This window comes from Cryptomeria japonica, chromosome 5 (genome assembly GCF_030272615.1).
Source record: "Cryptomeria japonica chromosome 5, Sugi_1.0, whole genome shotgun sequence".
Taxonomy (NCBI): Eukaryota; Viridiplantae; Streptophyta; class Pinopsida; order Cupressales; family Cupressaceae; genus Cryptomeria; species Cryptomeria japonica.
The window spans coordinates 376,297,064-376,313,867 of NC_081409.1; the positions used below are offsets into that span (position 1 = coordinate 376,297,064).

The 16,804-nt window shown below is 35.9% G+C and overlaps 1 protein-coding gene across 3 annotated transcripts in view; it reads left to right on the top strand.

Moving 5' to 3' along the window:
* The window catches only part of LOC131035147 (uncharacterized), a 175,306-nt gene that overhangs the window by 102,137 nt on the left and 56,365 nt on the right, over positions 1 to 16,804 (top strand). For all 3 annotated transcript variants that reach the window (XR_009103919.2, XM_057966786.2, XM_057966799.2), the window contains one exon: positions 1,692 to 2,142. Coding sequence is in view for 2 of the 3 variants with exons in the window: in XM_057966786.2 (XP_057822769.2) it covers positions 1,692 to 2,142 (451 nt within the window). In the remaining variant the exon portion in view is untranslated. The remainder of the gene's footprint in view (positions 1 to 1,691; positions 2,143 to 16,804) is intronic.

Below are 16,804 nucleotides of genomic sequence, written 5' to 3' on the forward strand. Positions count from 1 at the left end.
ACTCAAAATCACCAACACCAACATCCAATTGCGAACCAAGAGTGCAAGAAGAAGACAAATATGCCTGTGAAGAAGTCCTAGTTCTAGTGGATAAACAATTGCCTTGAGAGCAGTTATCGCTAGATGCCTATTGATTTCCAAAGGGAATAGAAACCCAATCGCAAAGAGGCAGAAAATCTGTTAGAGAGGGGGAGAGGGGCGAAGCCCTAACTAAGGAGTGATATTGCCAAATCATTTTTTTTTCTATTTTTCTAATTTTAAATGATATATACTAACTGAATTTGTCTTGGATTGTTTTTCCTTTCCTTGCAATTTTTATTCATTTTTTTGCAAAACAATTTACATAGCCTAAAGATGGCTATGTTACCACGCTAGAGATTAAAATGCTATGGTGTTTAAATTAATTACATTTATAATAATTCAACATAAAATAAATAAAAGAGACATTGATACACGAAGACAACTTTATGGTGGGGAAATTCATAATGGTTAAAAATCCCAAAAGCACCAAAATTGAGAAAACTAACATATTTGTTTTCATATTTACAAAAAGAAGAATATAGGGGCACTCTCTTTCTTTCTTTCAAGTGGTCTCACAGAAATAAATCTCTAATGTGGTATGAATTTTCTTTAAATCAAAATTCTCCACACCATATCAAAATCCCAAATTAGATACCTGAAATATAGGAAGCGAAGGTAGGTTGTACCTGTTTGGGAAGTTGTGAAAGCTTTTAGTAGTTTTATCTGTTTTATTTAATAAATTAATTAATATTAAAGACAAATCTTTAATATTTATTTTAAGTTTACTTAAAACGTATGAACCACAATAAATATTATGCTGTAACAGACCTGGTTTAGGACCTGGACTTACACTCATTTGGGCTGAGTACTGGGGCCTTTCTTGGTGAATCTAGTAACTTGGGCTCTCAGAATACAAAAATCAAACATGTATCCTCTGTCAACAAAACTATAATTTCTCTACATATTTTTGTCTATAAATTCTTTTTTGGATTTTAATATGTCAAATTCTTGTGCGTAATTTTCAATCCTAGTTTGTGCTACATATTTTTTGGGTTTATTTTAATCCATATTTATGATTTTTTTTGCATTTTTTTGATGTTGCTTTGTTTAGTTCTTTTGTTATTTTCCTCTTTTAATGAACTTGGCTCCCATAATTTTTGATAGAGAGAGCTCGAAACTTTCTTTCCTTGGTTAAATTTTGATCAGACTTCAATTTTGCTACTGATTAGTTGCCTTATTTCAAAAACAATTCTTCCTCATATTCTATCTAGTACAAGATTCTGTCTTTTATCTTGAATTAATATCAAATTTATATTTTCTGTTTTGAATCCAATATGTTTTCTAATTTGCTTTTGCTGCACCTGTGTGTCTGTACCTTATTGGGAAACTTTTGAATCAAATATTATATGGCCTTTAAGTCCTTGCTTTTTGCGTTCAATAATAGATGATGCAGCTTGTATACTGAAAATTTGAAAACCTTTTGGAATTAAGATGAACAAATGTGAGCAGCTTTTACTCTTCATTTTAGATATTAAATAATCTTGCTGTGTGTATTCTGTATGTTTGTGTATTCCTTAATTGACATTGATTCTAAGGATTTTTAGTATGTTACAAAACATTTGTGTAAGATGCATATGGCAAAATATTAAAAACTTAAGATTCTTTTGCAGGTCCAAAACGAATGAAGCTGCTTGCAAAATACAGCTCAGGTTTTGTTGCAGCTTTGCTCAATGTTATTATGCACCTCCAAGGTCCACAAATATTTTTTGTAAGTACCTTTAATCAATGCCAAGAAAGGAACTTTGCTGATCCAGCATCAGTAATTCTGGTTTGTGTGGAGGTATTATCAAAATTTGTATTACGACATGAAGTCTTTGCTATGAGAGCTAGTCACGTGGGGCAATCATTGGCCTTGCCGGGAGTACTCTTTCAACATCTTTGTCAGTTTAAACCTACCCAGTGTGTTAGTCCACGAACAATGCCCTTGCAAAATCAAGCTAGAGATTTTGAGAAATCAACATGGCTCTCTGGAGGTACTTCTGCTGCAGTGAGAAAAGTGTCAGTTGAGTTATGCATCTCATGTTGCAGGTTACTTTGTGCTCTTCTGACAAATTATGGAAGGTATCTCATTTTCTTCTTGAGATTAAGTTTTTTTGGGTAGATTAGAATACATTATATTTTAGCCTTGAGGGTCATTCAGATTGCACCTATATTCTGTCACATTAATATAACTTATTCTACACAAGCCATTGCAAAAATAGACTACATTCTGTCACATTAATAGACTATCCATTGAACTTCTGAATAAACTATATTCTGTCACATTAATATAATTCATTCTACACAAGCCAATGCGAAAATGGGAATATTTGAATTGGATCCAGATAAGGCACAAAAGTAGCTGGAAAGCATTTCAAGCTGAGGACAAACATGATTACCATGAAAATGTGATTTTCTAGTTAATATTTGATTCAAATCTAGATGTTAATTAGAAGCAAATGGAATAAATTGAGTAAATGTAATGTCCCCACTTTGGAATAGAATTTAATGGTAAATATTAATAACAAAATTAAAATTAAAATTCAAAAGAACAAAAATAAAAATAAAATATAAAAGAATATAATTAAATATAATTAAAATTTAATTAAGTTAATGAATGGTCAAAAGAGATGGAATGAAAAGTTGCTCCCTCAAACATGAGATATAAAAGGGAGAAGAGAACCTCATTTGAGGAGGGGATAATTTTGGGAATCAGAAGTGCAGATCTGATTTAAATAAGAAGTGCAGATCTGATTGTGAAAGGTTGTGTCCCTTTCAAAGGGCAGAAATAATGAAGAGTTGCACTCTTTCAAAGGGTGCTAATGGTGAAAGGATGTGTCCCTTGCCAAAGGGCATGGATGATGAAGAGGTGGGACCTCTTCCTCACATTTGAGAGATATAAAGGAAAGGAATTAAAATTATCCAGGGACAATCACCATCGAACAGATCAGATCAGACCTATTATTAAGTTACAGGCAGTAGCATCTTGTCCTTGGTGGCATGCAAGGGGACATTACACTCCCATTGTCAAAACAAAGGAAGCTAACAAAGATAAGTTCCATCTTCTAAACCATTCGTAGCATTATGAGTTAAATATTTAAAAAAATATGTCTTCTGAATTGATAAAATTATATTTATAAATGTATTACAATTCTCACTTTAAGTTGGAATTGCTGTTTCAGGACTAAATCAAGGTAAATCCCAAATGGGGACATGACAGTAAATATCCTTTAATTTACTCAACAAGGAGAGTATAAACTCATCTGTTAACTTATGCGTATGGAAGCTGGAAATAATTTTATATAATGTCTTTTACAATCTAAAGATATCCATGATTGTGAAGCATTAAGGTTAAGAATTTTTTATGGTTGATGTTAAAAATTTGAAGATCTAGAAATGATTTCTATGAACTACAATAACTGTAAAGAGTAAGTACCATACCCTACTCTATCTTATAGAAGCCATCCCGGTTCTAGTTATCAGAGAGTTTCATCTGTTTTTAGATGAAGCTAATTGAATAATAGGACAAAATCTCACTTGTGACGTCAAGAAGAAAGATTTAAAGAATGCTCGACAAAAAAACATTTAAGTGATTGCTTGAATGGTAGGTATGCCTGTGAGCCCAGCTTGTAGTTGCTATAACTGCTACAAACACTAGGATGGAAACCGCAGTTTTAAAGGAGTAAAGATAAAGTCTGCACTGTCAAACTGGAAAAGCAAGTGAAGTTGTAGAACGATATAGGTTCTAAATATCTTCAGTAAACCCTAGGTCTGAAACTTCAAAGTCTAATTGAGAACTACAATATACTGCTACAAATTCAGACTTAAAATTTTGTAGATCTGAAGTGAAAACCTGAATCAGATATTTTTGAATCTGTTGTAAGTCCGAAATCTGAAATTTACTATGAAGCTAGAAGTTGAAAACTCAAACAAAAATTTGAAATTACTGAAGAATATTCTGAAACACAACTGAAAAATTGCTGTAAACGGGAGAAAAGAGATTTCTTGAGAAGATACGGAATCCACTGTCAAAGTACAGTCACTCCCTTGGCAAAGCATAGTTGCAAACCTGTGCACTGGAAGTGTCTTTCAAGAAGTTCAATGACCTTTTTAAAGGGCCTAATTATAATTACTGTCCCCATCACGACTTTCTCAGTTGATGCACATAGGATAATCTATTAATTGCAATTTATGTGCCTACCGTTACCTACCAAACAGATACATTGAATATGGTAGTAATGGCCGAAATTGGGATGCACTCACCAAAACTATTTGCTGCTGGACTCACTACCTAAAAAGGTGGGTTGTAGGAGGCTACCAAAAAGGTGGCCTAGGTGTATTACCTAACACTTATTGTTGACAAAATAAAAAAGTAGATTAAGTGGTATATGATCTTCTAATTGGTTGCATTATGAAATTTAAAAAGGCTAGGTGAGAATCTTTTACCAGTCTCAAATCCTTGATATGAATAAAAATCTGTGCTGTTAGGACTGAATCAATCCAGTGCTAGCTCTATGATTAGACACAGTTCTAGTACAGACCTAGAAATGGAGAATGAAATTAACAAGATAAGCACAAAACTAAATAACTTATAATGTTAAATGTAAATCTAAAGATGGAAGAAACTTTTAATTCCATAGGAAAACTGCTGATGCAAGTTATGTTGATAATCCAATGCATTTTTTAATTTTATTGTTGCTAGCTAAGAAGGAGCTATATATTAGCTCATGGTAATTTCGTGTAGCTTAAAGGGTAAACACCAAATTTTATCCTATGTAAATATTGTTCATACTGGGCCATAAAGTGATGCATATCAGCTATCATTGCTTGTATAAGTTTTATGAAAAATTTGTTTATGAAGTTGAAGCTTTATCATTTGCCTTTTGGATCAAGTTAGAAGTTTCTACATTTTATACTTATTAAAGATCCTGGAAAATTTCTGCCTGGTGAATAGCAATTGGCCGTTGTTTGGTATGCAATTTGAGGCTGTTAGTATTGTAATAGATTTGCATGAAAGAAAATAAAATCTCACGTGCAGATATCATGTGAATCAAATATGAGCAAATTTGAATGAGACAAAAAGTCATGGAGGATAGTACTTGTTGGCAGGAAAGTAGCAGTGCAGGAACAGTCACTGCAGATCCTACTGCACTTTACTGCAAAAAGTTTGCGGAGCCTGAAACTGAAGGGACATCATGTAGAGTAGGAGCAGTATGAATAAGTCACGTTCCATTAGATAGATATTTGTATAGTGGAAGATGTAATGTAACAAAGTAAGAGATAGGAGAGCTAAATAGGAGATATATGAGAAAGAGATGTAATATGTGATATGCAAGTGATAGAGAATGTAATAAGAGATATAAGGATAATTGAATTTACAAGAATGATCTTTGATAATACAATTATATTGGAATTCGATATATTATATGTTATGTCTTATGAATGTTCTATGTTTCAAGATTCCACTAACTGGTTAAGGCTTTGTCTGGATTAACTTCTTTTCTCCATTGTATAACTGAGTCTGGGATATAAATACAACACACATAAATTACTTGGGGCTTAGAACTTCAGTTTGTGCTCCCCTTTTTCTTGCTAACATTGGTTTTGTTGTTGGGACCCTAAAGGATAGCAAGGATATACTCAAATTTTAAAACGTTGAACTGGACAAAGGAGGGAAAAAGATGATTTTTTTTTGATAAACTGCGGCACTATCTCCTTGGTGTTTGCCTTGTGACAGGGGGTTAGGGACCAGGGGGATGAAGAATGGAAGTTGGGGGGGATCTCTGGAAGGAATCCCTAAAAGGATGTGACCATTAGAAAAGATACCAAATAACTACTATGAGAAAAGATAGAGGAGTAATGCAATCCCAAATTAAACACACCTATGGCCAAAGGAGACAAGAAGAACTCAAGAGAGATTAGAGACAAAATTCTGCAAACAAGAAAAGTGAACATGGCAAGTTGAAATGGTGAAGCGAGAAGATAAAGACAAAATGTTGAGAGGAAAGAGAGATACTGCAAAAGATTGGAAAATGTGGGAAAGAAAAGGAGTGAGCGCATCAATGGGGGTGCTGCTGAGTGCGCCAAGGTGGGTGCTGTCAGAAGAGAAAGAAAAAGAAACCAGAGAGGAAGAATGGAAGACTGCGAAGAAATCAAATTCATGATAAGAAAAGGTAGGACAACTTATAACAAGTTTAGAGAAGAGCATTGATGACTATGGAAGATCTAAAAAGTTGTTGTTATGAGATTGTAGTAGCATGAATGCTTCATCCCTACCACAACCCTCCAAGAGTCCGACAATCAGATCAGATCTATCAAACATAACAATCAAGTTAGACAATAGATTCTTTGAATTCCTTAAAACTCTGAAAAAGCCTTATTTATTCAAGCCGAATATTTGTAGGAAGTAGTTAATAGAAGTGTAAAGAGATTAAGAAAAGAAGAAATAGAAAAGGAAAATAAAGCCATGTTTAATTTGGGATAAGAGTTATGTTCACTATCAAACAAAATGTTGTTAACTAATAAGAAAATGAAGAGGTGCTATGAGGAGTTACAACCCCCAGACCAATATCCATCCCCTATGCTGTATAAAAGTAGGAGAATTTCAGTTGAGAAAGTATTGCATAAATAAGAAACAAGCAAACAAAAGGACAAGGCAGCAGATTGGACAAAACCTCTTGGAGATCAATATTTTAAGATAATATTGGCAAGAGATAAGGGTAGAAAGCATAAGTCTCTTGTAGTAAAAAGCATCAAGAAGGATAGAACAAACAATCCACAACCCTGCAAACCCAAAACAGAGGGGAAGGAAAATTACTAGTGTTCAGAAAGGACACCACAGAAGCTGCAAAACATATTCTCTTGTTGGAATCACTTTGGGCAAGGCATGACGTTGAAGAAGACAAAATTAAACTACTAGATTCTGTGGCTTCCTTGTGGAAAGATAGATTAGATTGGTACAAAAAGATATCCAAAACATGACAAAGATTAGGTGGAGGTGAAGAAAGACTTCCTAGCTAACTTTGATACTTAGGATATCCCAGCAAAAAGTGTAAGTAAGATGAGAGAACTAGTCCAAAATGAGGACAAATCAGTTAAAGCATATGATAAGAGATTCAAGGAATTATGTTGGAAATTGGGGGAGCCCCTGATTGAAAGACAAAAGATTGAATGGTTCATTTCTGGGTTGTAGAAGTACACTAAAGTAGTGTTGGATGGGAGAATCTTTGACACTTACATGGATGTTGTCACTATGGCCTACTGCATTGAGGCCCAACCATAGAGAAAGGTAGACAAAGATGGACAGAAAAAGGCCTTTGAGAAACTAAAATTAGTGGTAGAACAATTAACTTTGCAGCAAGGTATCATGGCCCAAGGAGAAGTAAAGAAGCCTAAACAAGAGATTTGGTGTTCATATTGCTCAAGGGAAGGGCACCTAAGGAATGAATGCCCCAAAGCACAAGGAAAAAGAATGATTGCTATCCAAGTAGAGTTAAAAACCACACCAACCAAATTGAACTCATTGTATTATGGGGCATGTGGTGAATGGGACAGTCATCCCATAGAAAATTGCCCTGCTAATTACCTACACTTTTGAAAAGTTGAGGATTGTCTGGACCCTAGATGTCCGCTACATCATGACTGTGATAGGGAGATAGACTGTAACGTGGCTTATGTCAAAGGCCTTGCAAAGCAACCTTTGTATGCTAATGATGGAGGATATAGACAACCTCCATGGAGAAATGAAAGGAACACCTATGCATTGCAAAACAACCCTTCGTAGAACTATTTAGAGGATAATATACTATTCAATTATAGAGGAGGAAGAGGACGTGAAAGGAGTAATCACAGGAGTTATGATGCAACCTGCTATAAATGTGGAAAGATTGGACACTTTGCCATAGAATGTTGGTCTGAGGAGAAGAAAAGTTGTGCAGTTTGTGGAGATGATACTCATAATCTATTCAAATGTCAAAGGGCACAACAATATTTTTAGAATGCCTCACTGCATTCAAGGAGTGATGACCTACAAGGAAATCGAGGAGCAAGAGTTATAAGCAGATTTCATCTGCAAAGTGTGAGAGGATGCCAAAGAATAAACAATTGGTCATCGGTTACTTCAAATGGAGAATATTCCAGAGAAGAACAATAGGTGCAGACCACAAAGACTAAGAAGTCAAAAAATAAAAAAGGACAAAGTTGCAGTCCTAACTTGCCAAGGGATAGATACCAAAAGAAACAAAAAGAAGATTGTTGAAGGAATCAGTGAGGAATTTGGTTTGGAAGAGGATGAATATGATTACTTCCAACCTAATAGACAACAACACGATAAGATAGTAGAGACCATAGTTGAAAAACTCGGACTTGGCAATGACTCGGCAAGCACAAAATATTTAAAAAACTCGGGACTCGCAAAAACTCGGGGAAAAACTCGGCAATAACTGGGCAACTTTACCGAACATTTGAAAGTATATTTTTTAAAATATTCTTCAAAAACACATTTATATAAATTTAATGTCATTAAATTTATTTTTTTAATTATATTAGAATAAATATATATTAATAGAAAACTATTTAAGTCCTAATAGTATTAATTTAACATCATAGTATTAAAAATTCATCTCTCATAGTATTAATTTTACATTTAAATACGTTGGGTTTTTATGTCTGCGAGTCTTTCCGCGAGTGACTTGGCTGAGCAAATGACCCGCGAGTACTCGTGAGTCCTGCAAGTACTCGCAAAGCTTTTCAACTATGGTAGAGACTACCAAATAACATATCAACAACAACAAAATAAAGGTGTTGCTTGTTTCTTTGAAGAAGAAGCACTGATGCGAAAAATCTTGGCCTCCTTGCCTAACAAAAAGATTTGTTAGTCAAATTAAAACACTTGGGCAAATATTGGAACAAACAAAAGCAACCACTAATCCATAAAATTACAGATGATTGGAGCTAGGAGAATGGACTTCTATTGGTGATTGCACATAATTCCAACAACCACTTGCGAAAGAGTAGGCCGGCCCAAGTTGGTCAAAACTCCAATTAATATAAGCTTAGTAGATGGATCAAGTGTGGAGACACTAGGTACATGGAAGAATGTAGAGGTGAACATTCACGGCCTTAAACAACTAGTATATTTTGAGGTAGTAAAGATGAAAGAACCATTCAAGACTTTTAGGGCACTGTTAGGCCTAAAGTGGTTTGTTAATGCCAATGGAATTGTGGATTCAAGGAAGGATGAGATCTCTTTTGTGAATAAAATAGAGTGGTCAACATTCCTTAGGAGAAGGAGCAGATAGGACATATGTAGAGGACATTGTTCAAGAGGGAGATGAAGAAGATAACTCAAGAATCATATATTCAATCTCTAAGTTGCCCACTACAGAGAAATGATGTGACCAAATAATTCAATCTCTAAGTTACTCAAGATCCAAATGATGTCACCAAGATCACAAATCTTGCTATAAAATATCTGACCATTGGCATCACATACAAGGTCTACTACACCAATGAGGAGGATTTGACCACTGCAACCTCTATACATGTAGCATATTAGATGGTGGTAGAAGGGAAAGACATTGACCTCTGCAAGGTCCTATGCCAAGAGCTATTGGAGAATTTGGAGTGCACTAAACAATCACACTATTGGTTCCGGCATGGTACCCCTCATTATTTGCTTGGCATTCTATTTCATGAATGAATTATCAGCATTTGTAGGGAAAGTTTTAAACGTTGCTAGCCTAGTTGCCACCCAAATCCAAGACAACGTCATACATTTTAGGGATGTCACATCATACACCGCTACCTATTGGGGTTTTTCAAATCATTCCAGAAGAATATGCAAGACAAAAAGATGATCTCCTATGACATGGTCAGATAGTACATGGATATAATCATCTTCCTAGTTGACAAGGACTTCACACTCATGGAAGCCATTGAACCATGGACCTCCTAGATTCCTTGGTTACCATATGAGGTAATTGATGTGGAGATTTACTCATATGCAGCCACACTTCTCAACCTCCCCAAGGACACTAAGGTTGAGAATTTTACAACATATAGAGAATTCATGGACAATGTGGCTAAAAAGAAGTTAGAGGAGCATATGGAGAAGAATAGAGAAAATTAAGGGAGAAATGGGGCCTTCCTAAGGCATATCTAGAGGAACAAAGCATATCACTTCATGTAGATTTGGACAGTTATAGGTTGGCACATCCCTAGTCGAATCAACACACTCAAAAAGCAGTTCAAGGAGACCAAAGAGGAAACTCCGTACCACACCATCATAAAAGGAACCATCAGAAGAAGAGGCCTCCACAACTCTACTCCAAATGAGTGTGGAGTGAAAGAAAAAGAGAAGGAGAATGCACATAGGGAAGCTTCGCTAGAGGAATATGAGGAGGAACAAAACTTACTAGAAGATACTTTTGCTCTGAAGCAAGTAGCATTGTTGGTCGATGAAGATCAATTTTACAGTGGCTTGTTTTGCAGAGGGGTGCTAGACAAAACTCTAGATCTACCTTGACATAGCGACACCCAACAAGCTCATTGCAGAAAATGCCTTAATCAGGTACCTAGTATATAGTGGCCTCTAATACCACCCTTGAGGATCTAATGGGACGCTTTCCAGATCAGCTAGCTACCACACTCAAACTTAGAATGGAGCTAGCAACAAAAGAAGAAAAATTGAGGGAAATAGCCATTGAGGAGATAGCCCCTACTAGTACTCCTCAAAAGCAAAAGATTCTTAAAATTTAAACAAAAGAATTGCAGTCCAAACAAAAGATTGATAAGTTGATGCTAGGGAAGCCACATGTGACCAAGCACATCAAAATAGAGATTAAGGATGCAAAATCTCTCCCTTGCATAAATCTCAATTCGGAGATCTCTTACACCAAACTGCAAGAGAAGAAATCTTGAAGCAACATGTGGACATCTTAGAATATTTAGAGGATTTGATGAAATTTTTCTTGGACAAATTCCCTCAAATACAAGGGGATTCTACTCAACCCCTTGCAGTGCAATTGAAGGCTTCGGTAGATGGGGTCCTATAGGATACTTAGTTGTAGAAGAAAACCATGCAGCAACAAATGATGGTAGAGCTACAAAAGACAAGAATGGAGGAAGAAAGGAAAAGGTGTGCCACCACACACTTTGCCCTTGAAGCTCACATTAGTACGTTGAAGAATATCGAGGGAGATATTGATGCCCCTCTAACAATTTTGCTTGCAATGGTCCACATTGATAGCTCCTATTAAGGCATAGATGAATCAATTGGAGGTGCGGAAACTTCAAAGGGCTACCACATACAATGCTCTACCATATGTAGATGGACAATCCTAGGTACAAATTGAAACTCTGCATGCACAACTCTAAAGCTATAGGACTAGCGGGGCCAAATAAGGCACACATTTCACTAGCTGAGGGAGGTAGTAAGCTTGCGGTCAGCCCACATCATCAAAATGCTTGAGGAGGCTCAAAAGCTAGCACATTAGATACAAATCCTTAGAGCCATCTAGGAGATAGAATGATTACTTTGAAAGCAAACACATAAATACTGAGAGGGGGGGGGGAGGTGAATGAGTATTTCAATAACTTATTGATAAAAAAATGTAGCCTAATAAAAGTTGAAACCATAGACATAGAACAAACACAAGGTTTATCACGTGGAAAACCTAGTTGGGTAAAAAACCACGGTTCAAAGCAGTATTATCATAACTAGAAATGGGCACCAACCCTTTTACAGAAGTGAGCTCCAACTCACTTTTTGAGCACCAACTCTTTTCATATTCCCAAAACTTTATTGAGCTTCAACTCAAAACCTCTGAATTCAAAATTAAGGACTTGATTGAAAATGAACGCTCTATGTTTTACTCCGACTTAAGTAAAACTCTTAGAACAAAAATACACAGACAACACAATTCTAGTTACATTCGGTACTCATCCATCAAAGACAAAAAAATCTCTGTAAACATGCTCTAACAACATAGCTCTGTAGAATTATAGAGACACTTTGAAATTCAAACTTCCAACACACTTTTCTTAGACAGCTTCAACATGCACTTCAATTTTTAATACTGAAAACAAAACATCATTTATCTGTTGAGCTTCATTGAGAGACCATTAGACATAAAATATTCGAATACTCAATTCCAAATAGAATCAGCTTCAAAAATACATCGAATCCTTGCACACTCTTGACGACTTTATTTTGAACATCACCCTTATGTCAATGCTGCTCACTGCTCAAAATCTCCCGCCATGCACATCTTTTAGACATATCTTGTCACTGCACTACTCAATTGTCCACTCCAACTTACAATTTTTTTTAATTTTTAAAGACAAACCTCCAAAACAATGCCTTACAAAGTATATATATTTCCAATCGGAACATCATATTTTCTTTTGAAGAAATGCCCAAATACTACCACAATAAAGAAAATAATCCAACAAACTCACGTGTCACCACCCAAGAGATCCTCAAATAGCTGACATAGCACAGATCAAATAGTCTCAAAAATATGAAAGCTGACATTCATATTAAAAAAAGACCTATTTTCATTTTCTGATCGAAAAAACATCATTTTGAAGGAATATGCATATTGCTAAAAAAAATGACACCAAATGCTCCAACGAACACTTACAATCATTAAGAAATTTTAATATCGGACGATAGAATTTCAAATGATCTGCCCATACAAACCAAATCTTACCTTCACCAAAAATCGTAGAGATATTCATGATAAAATAACCCGACAAAAGCAAAAATACAAAACTGTTTTAAAAAAAAAATGGCACAGTCAAAACTTAGAATTTGAAAAAAGCATTCTCATCAGAACGTAGCATACAAGTGCAGTTAAAAAAAAACGGGCACTACCCAGACGCAGAGCATCAAACACGACTTCATTGGTTTAAGCAGAAAAACGTCTCAGCCTGAATTGTTCTAAACAATATAACTCAAGAATGGCGTTGTCAAAATTTCTAACCATTTAGAACTGCTCTGCCAAATACGAACAACAAACAAGAAAGAAACGACTTCCACTCATCAACAAACCAAATTGTCTTGCTAGAGAACAACCATGAACACCCGTCGAGCAAAGAAGTCTTGTGCAGAAGAAGTCTTGTGTGGACACATGGCCACAGTTCAACTACATCAATGACAAAACGATCTTCAATCTCCCCCTTTGTCATTGATGGCAACCCAACTAAATTGAACCGAAACTGAAACAAATCAAGTGGATCCAAGATGCTCCCCCTGTCTCACTACTCCCCCTTTGACATCAAGGACAAAACCAAAAATGAATAGCAAAAATTAATCAATATTCTTAATCCGGGGCATGAAGAGTATCATTACAAACTCCCCTGAGACCACTTTGTAGGTTATCAAGGAAGAGAAATCACTTCTAGTTTTTGGCTGAGAAATTCAAACGTTTCTTTTGGAAGAGGCTTGGTAAAAACATCTGCAATCTGTTCTTTAGAGGATACAAATTCCAACTTAACAATCTGATTAGTAACTTGCTCACGTAAAAAATGATATTTGATTGGAATATGTTTAGTTTTGGAATGTAAGACTGGATTTTTCGAAATGCTGATAGCACTAGTATTATTGCAGAATATAGAAATAGGATCGACATACTTAACCTTAAAGTCCAGCAAAGTGTGTTTCATCCAAATAACCTGTGTACAACAAGATACAACTGCAATGTACTTTGCTTCAGCTGTAGACAAAGAAATAGAAGTTTGTTTTTTGCTTAGCCAAGAAACAAGACAACCACCGACAAAGAAAGCACCATCACTCGTGCTCTTTCTATCATCTGTAGAACCTCCCCAATCTGCATTAGTGTAGGCTGTTAGTGTGTAATCTTGACATTTTGGATACCATAAACCAAAATTCATTGTACCCTTAAGATATTTGAAGATTCTCTTCACTGCTTGCACATGAGTGTCTTTAGGTGTAGCTTGAAACCTTGCTACATATCCAATTGCCTGCATATTGTCAGGCCTAGTAGCTGTAACATAAAGCAAACTGCCTACCATAGACCTGTAATAAGTCTGATTAACATTAGGTGATTCATCACCTTTACTAAGTTTGCATCCTGTTACCATAGGAGTACTTACAGGATGACAATCATTCATTCAGAATCTTTTTAGCATCTCTCTAATGTACTTTGCCTTGAGAGATGAAAATACCTTTTTCAGTTTGATGTATTTGCAAACCCAAAAAGAAATTCTTTCTTCATATTGGCTGCAAATTCTTTACACATACCTACACAGTCACTGCCAAAAAGTAGATCATCCATGTAAACCACAACAATCAACATATGTTTACCTTCCTTCTTTACATAAAGGTTGCTGTCCGCTATTCCTTTTCTGAAGCCCTACTGCTGCAAGTACTTATCCAACCTATCTTAACATGCACGGGGAGCCTGTTTAAGGCCGTATAGAGCCTTTTTCAGCTTGCAAACATAGTCATGTTTGTCAGACAAAACAAATCCATCTAGCTGTTCAACATAAACATCTTTATTCAAAGGTCCATTAAGGAAAGCAGATTTTGCATCCATTTGAAACACTTTAAAACCTTTATAAGATGCAAAGGCAAAAAAAAGTTTAATTGCTTCAAGATGTGCAACAGGAGCAAAAGTCTCATCATAATCCATACCTTCCACCTGAGTATACCCTTTGCATACTAACTGAGCTTTATTTCTTACTATTTGACCTTCTTCATTTAACTTGTTTCTAAAGGCCCATTTAGTGCCAATCACATTTTTATCTTTGGGTCTAGGAACAAGCTCCCATGTCTCACTTTTCTGTATTTGGTCAAGTTCCTCTTTCATGGCAGCTATCCAGTGTTTATCTTCAGCTGCTTCTTCAAAACATTTAGGTTCAAACATTGATAACAAAGAAAAATCTTCATCTTCAAAATAATTAACATTCCTTCTAGTAGCTCTAGTTCTAGTATCAGGTAAAATCTGATCATTAGGATGATTTGTTTGCACAAACTTAGAAGGAGTTTTAGAAGTAGTTTTACCATAATCATTTTCAGATTCATTTTTAGAATGAGTACCTGTTGTTCCAAACTGCAAACTGGAAGAAGGAGAGGTATCTGTTTCTCCCAATTCAACATTCTTGGGATTGCTAAGTGCATTGATACTTGCTGCCCCAACTTGTGAGTGTGAAGATGAAGAGTGAACAACACCTCCTGTTTCCTCATTTTGAACACTGCTGTCACCATTACCATTCTTACCACTAGTGTTAGTAAGTTCATGAACCTTAACATTAACACTTTCTACAATCTTATGCAACCTTTTATTAAAGCATCTATAAGCTTTACTTTTAGATGAATAGCCCAAAAAGATGCCTTCATCAGATCTAGGAATAAATTTACTTTGATTATCATCATCTCTTTTTATAAAATTGGGGCTGCCAAATTTTTTAAAGTACCTTACAGTTGCTGGTTTACCTTTCCAAAGCTCATAGGGAGTTTTATTATGCTTTGCTCTCAACAAACCTCTATTCTAAATATAGATTGTTGTATGAACAACCTCTCTCCAAAAAGCATCACTCACTTTGGCCTCATTCATCATGCTACTAGCCATTTCTTGAACTGTTATGTTTTTTCTCTCAACAACACCATTTTGTTGAGGTGTTCTGGATGCTGAAACCTATCTTTTAATCCCATTTTTCTCACAGAAACTGACAAACTCATTAGAAGTGAATTCACCACCATTATCAAAACGTAAACACTCTATTTTTAAATCCTATTCATTCTCAACTAAAAGCTTAAAAGCTTTAAATTTTTCTAAAGCTTCAGATTTCTCTTTCAAAAAGGTAACCCAAGTCATGCGAGAAAAATCATCTATTAACAGCATAAAATACTTTTCACCTTGTAAACTTGCTGTCCTAGTTGGTCCACATAAGTCAATATGGACTAACTCAAGTGGTCAGGGTTGGATAAGTCTTAAGATTTAAAACTAGTTCTAGTTTGCTTACCCATCTGGCAGTTTTTGCAAACAATATCTGCTGGTTTTTCAAGCTTTGACATGTCTCTAACAACTTCTTTCTTGCTGATTTGAACCAGATTATCATAACTCACATGCCCAAGTCTTCTGTGCTACAACCATGTTTCATCTAGCTGACTCAAACAACACTTTTCATCATTAGAATCTGTAAAGCGGAAAAATCGAACCCTAGTTGTCCTCCCCTCCCCAACTCCAAGGAGAGAGAAGGGAGATCACTAGGGTTGATGGTTTTCACTTAGGAGAGACTTTACATTCAAAAGAGGGGTTGAAACCCACAAGATCCAATCCCACGCAATGCAGGATTGGATTCTATATGAGTTTCAAGGGTTAAGACATCAAGGATACCCTCTTTTGTAAAGAAATGTGGAAGGAATGATTGAACTAGGAATGCATGTAAAGTAGGAAAGATTCGCTTATAAACAGAGATAGGGATATGGGATGAAGCTGCGGACCTGGAATTAGCAGTAAAATGTCGAGACGGTGCTGTTCTGCAAATTTGAGCGAAAGTTGACGAGACGATGGCGCCCGACGTGCACACGGTCCTCCGAAAAATCCGCGAAACGAAGGGGGATTTGTTCGTCTCTGCACAAGGGTTCCAGATCTTCAATTACAGCCGCGTACTTGCAACCTACACACAGAAAAGAGAGGACAATTGGGGGGTTAGGGATGAGGGGTTTGCCTTTAGGTCAAACCCCGGTTTTGGAATTAACCAAGAAATGAGAATG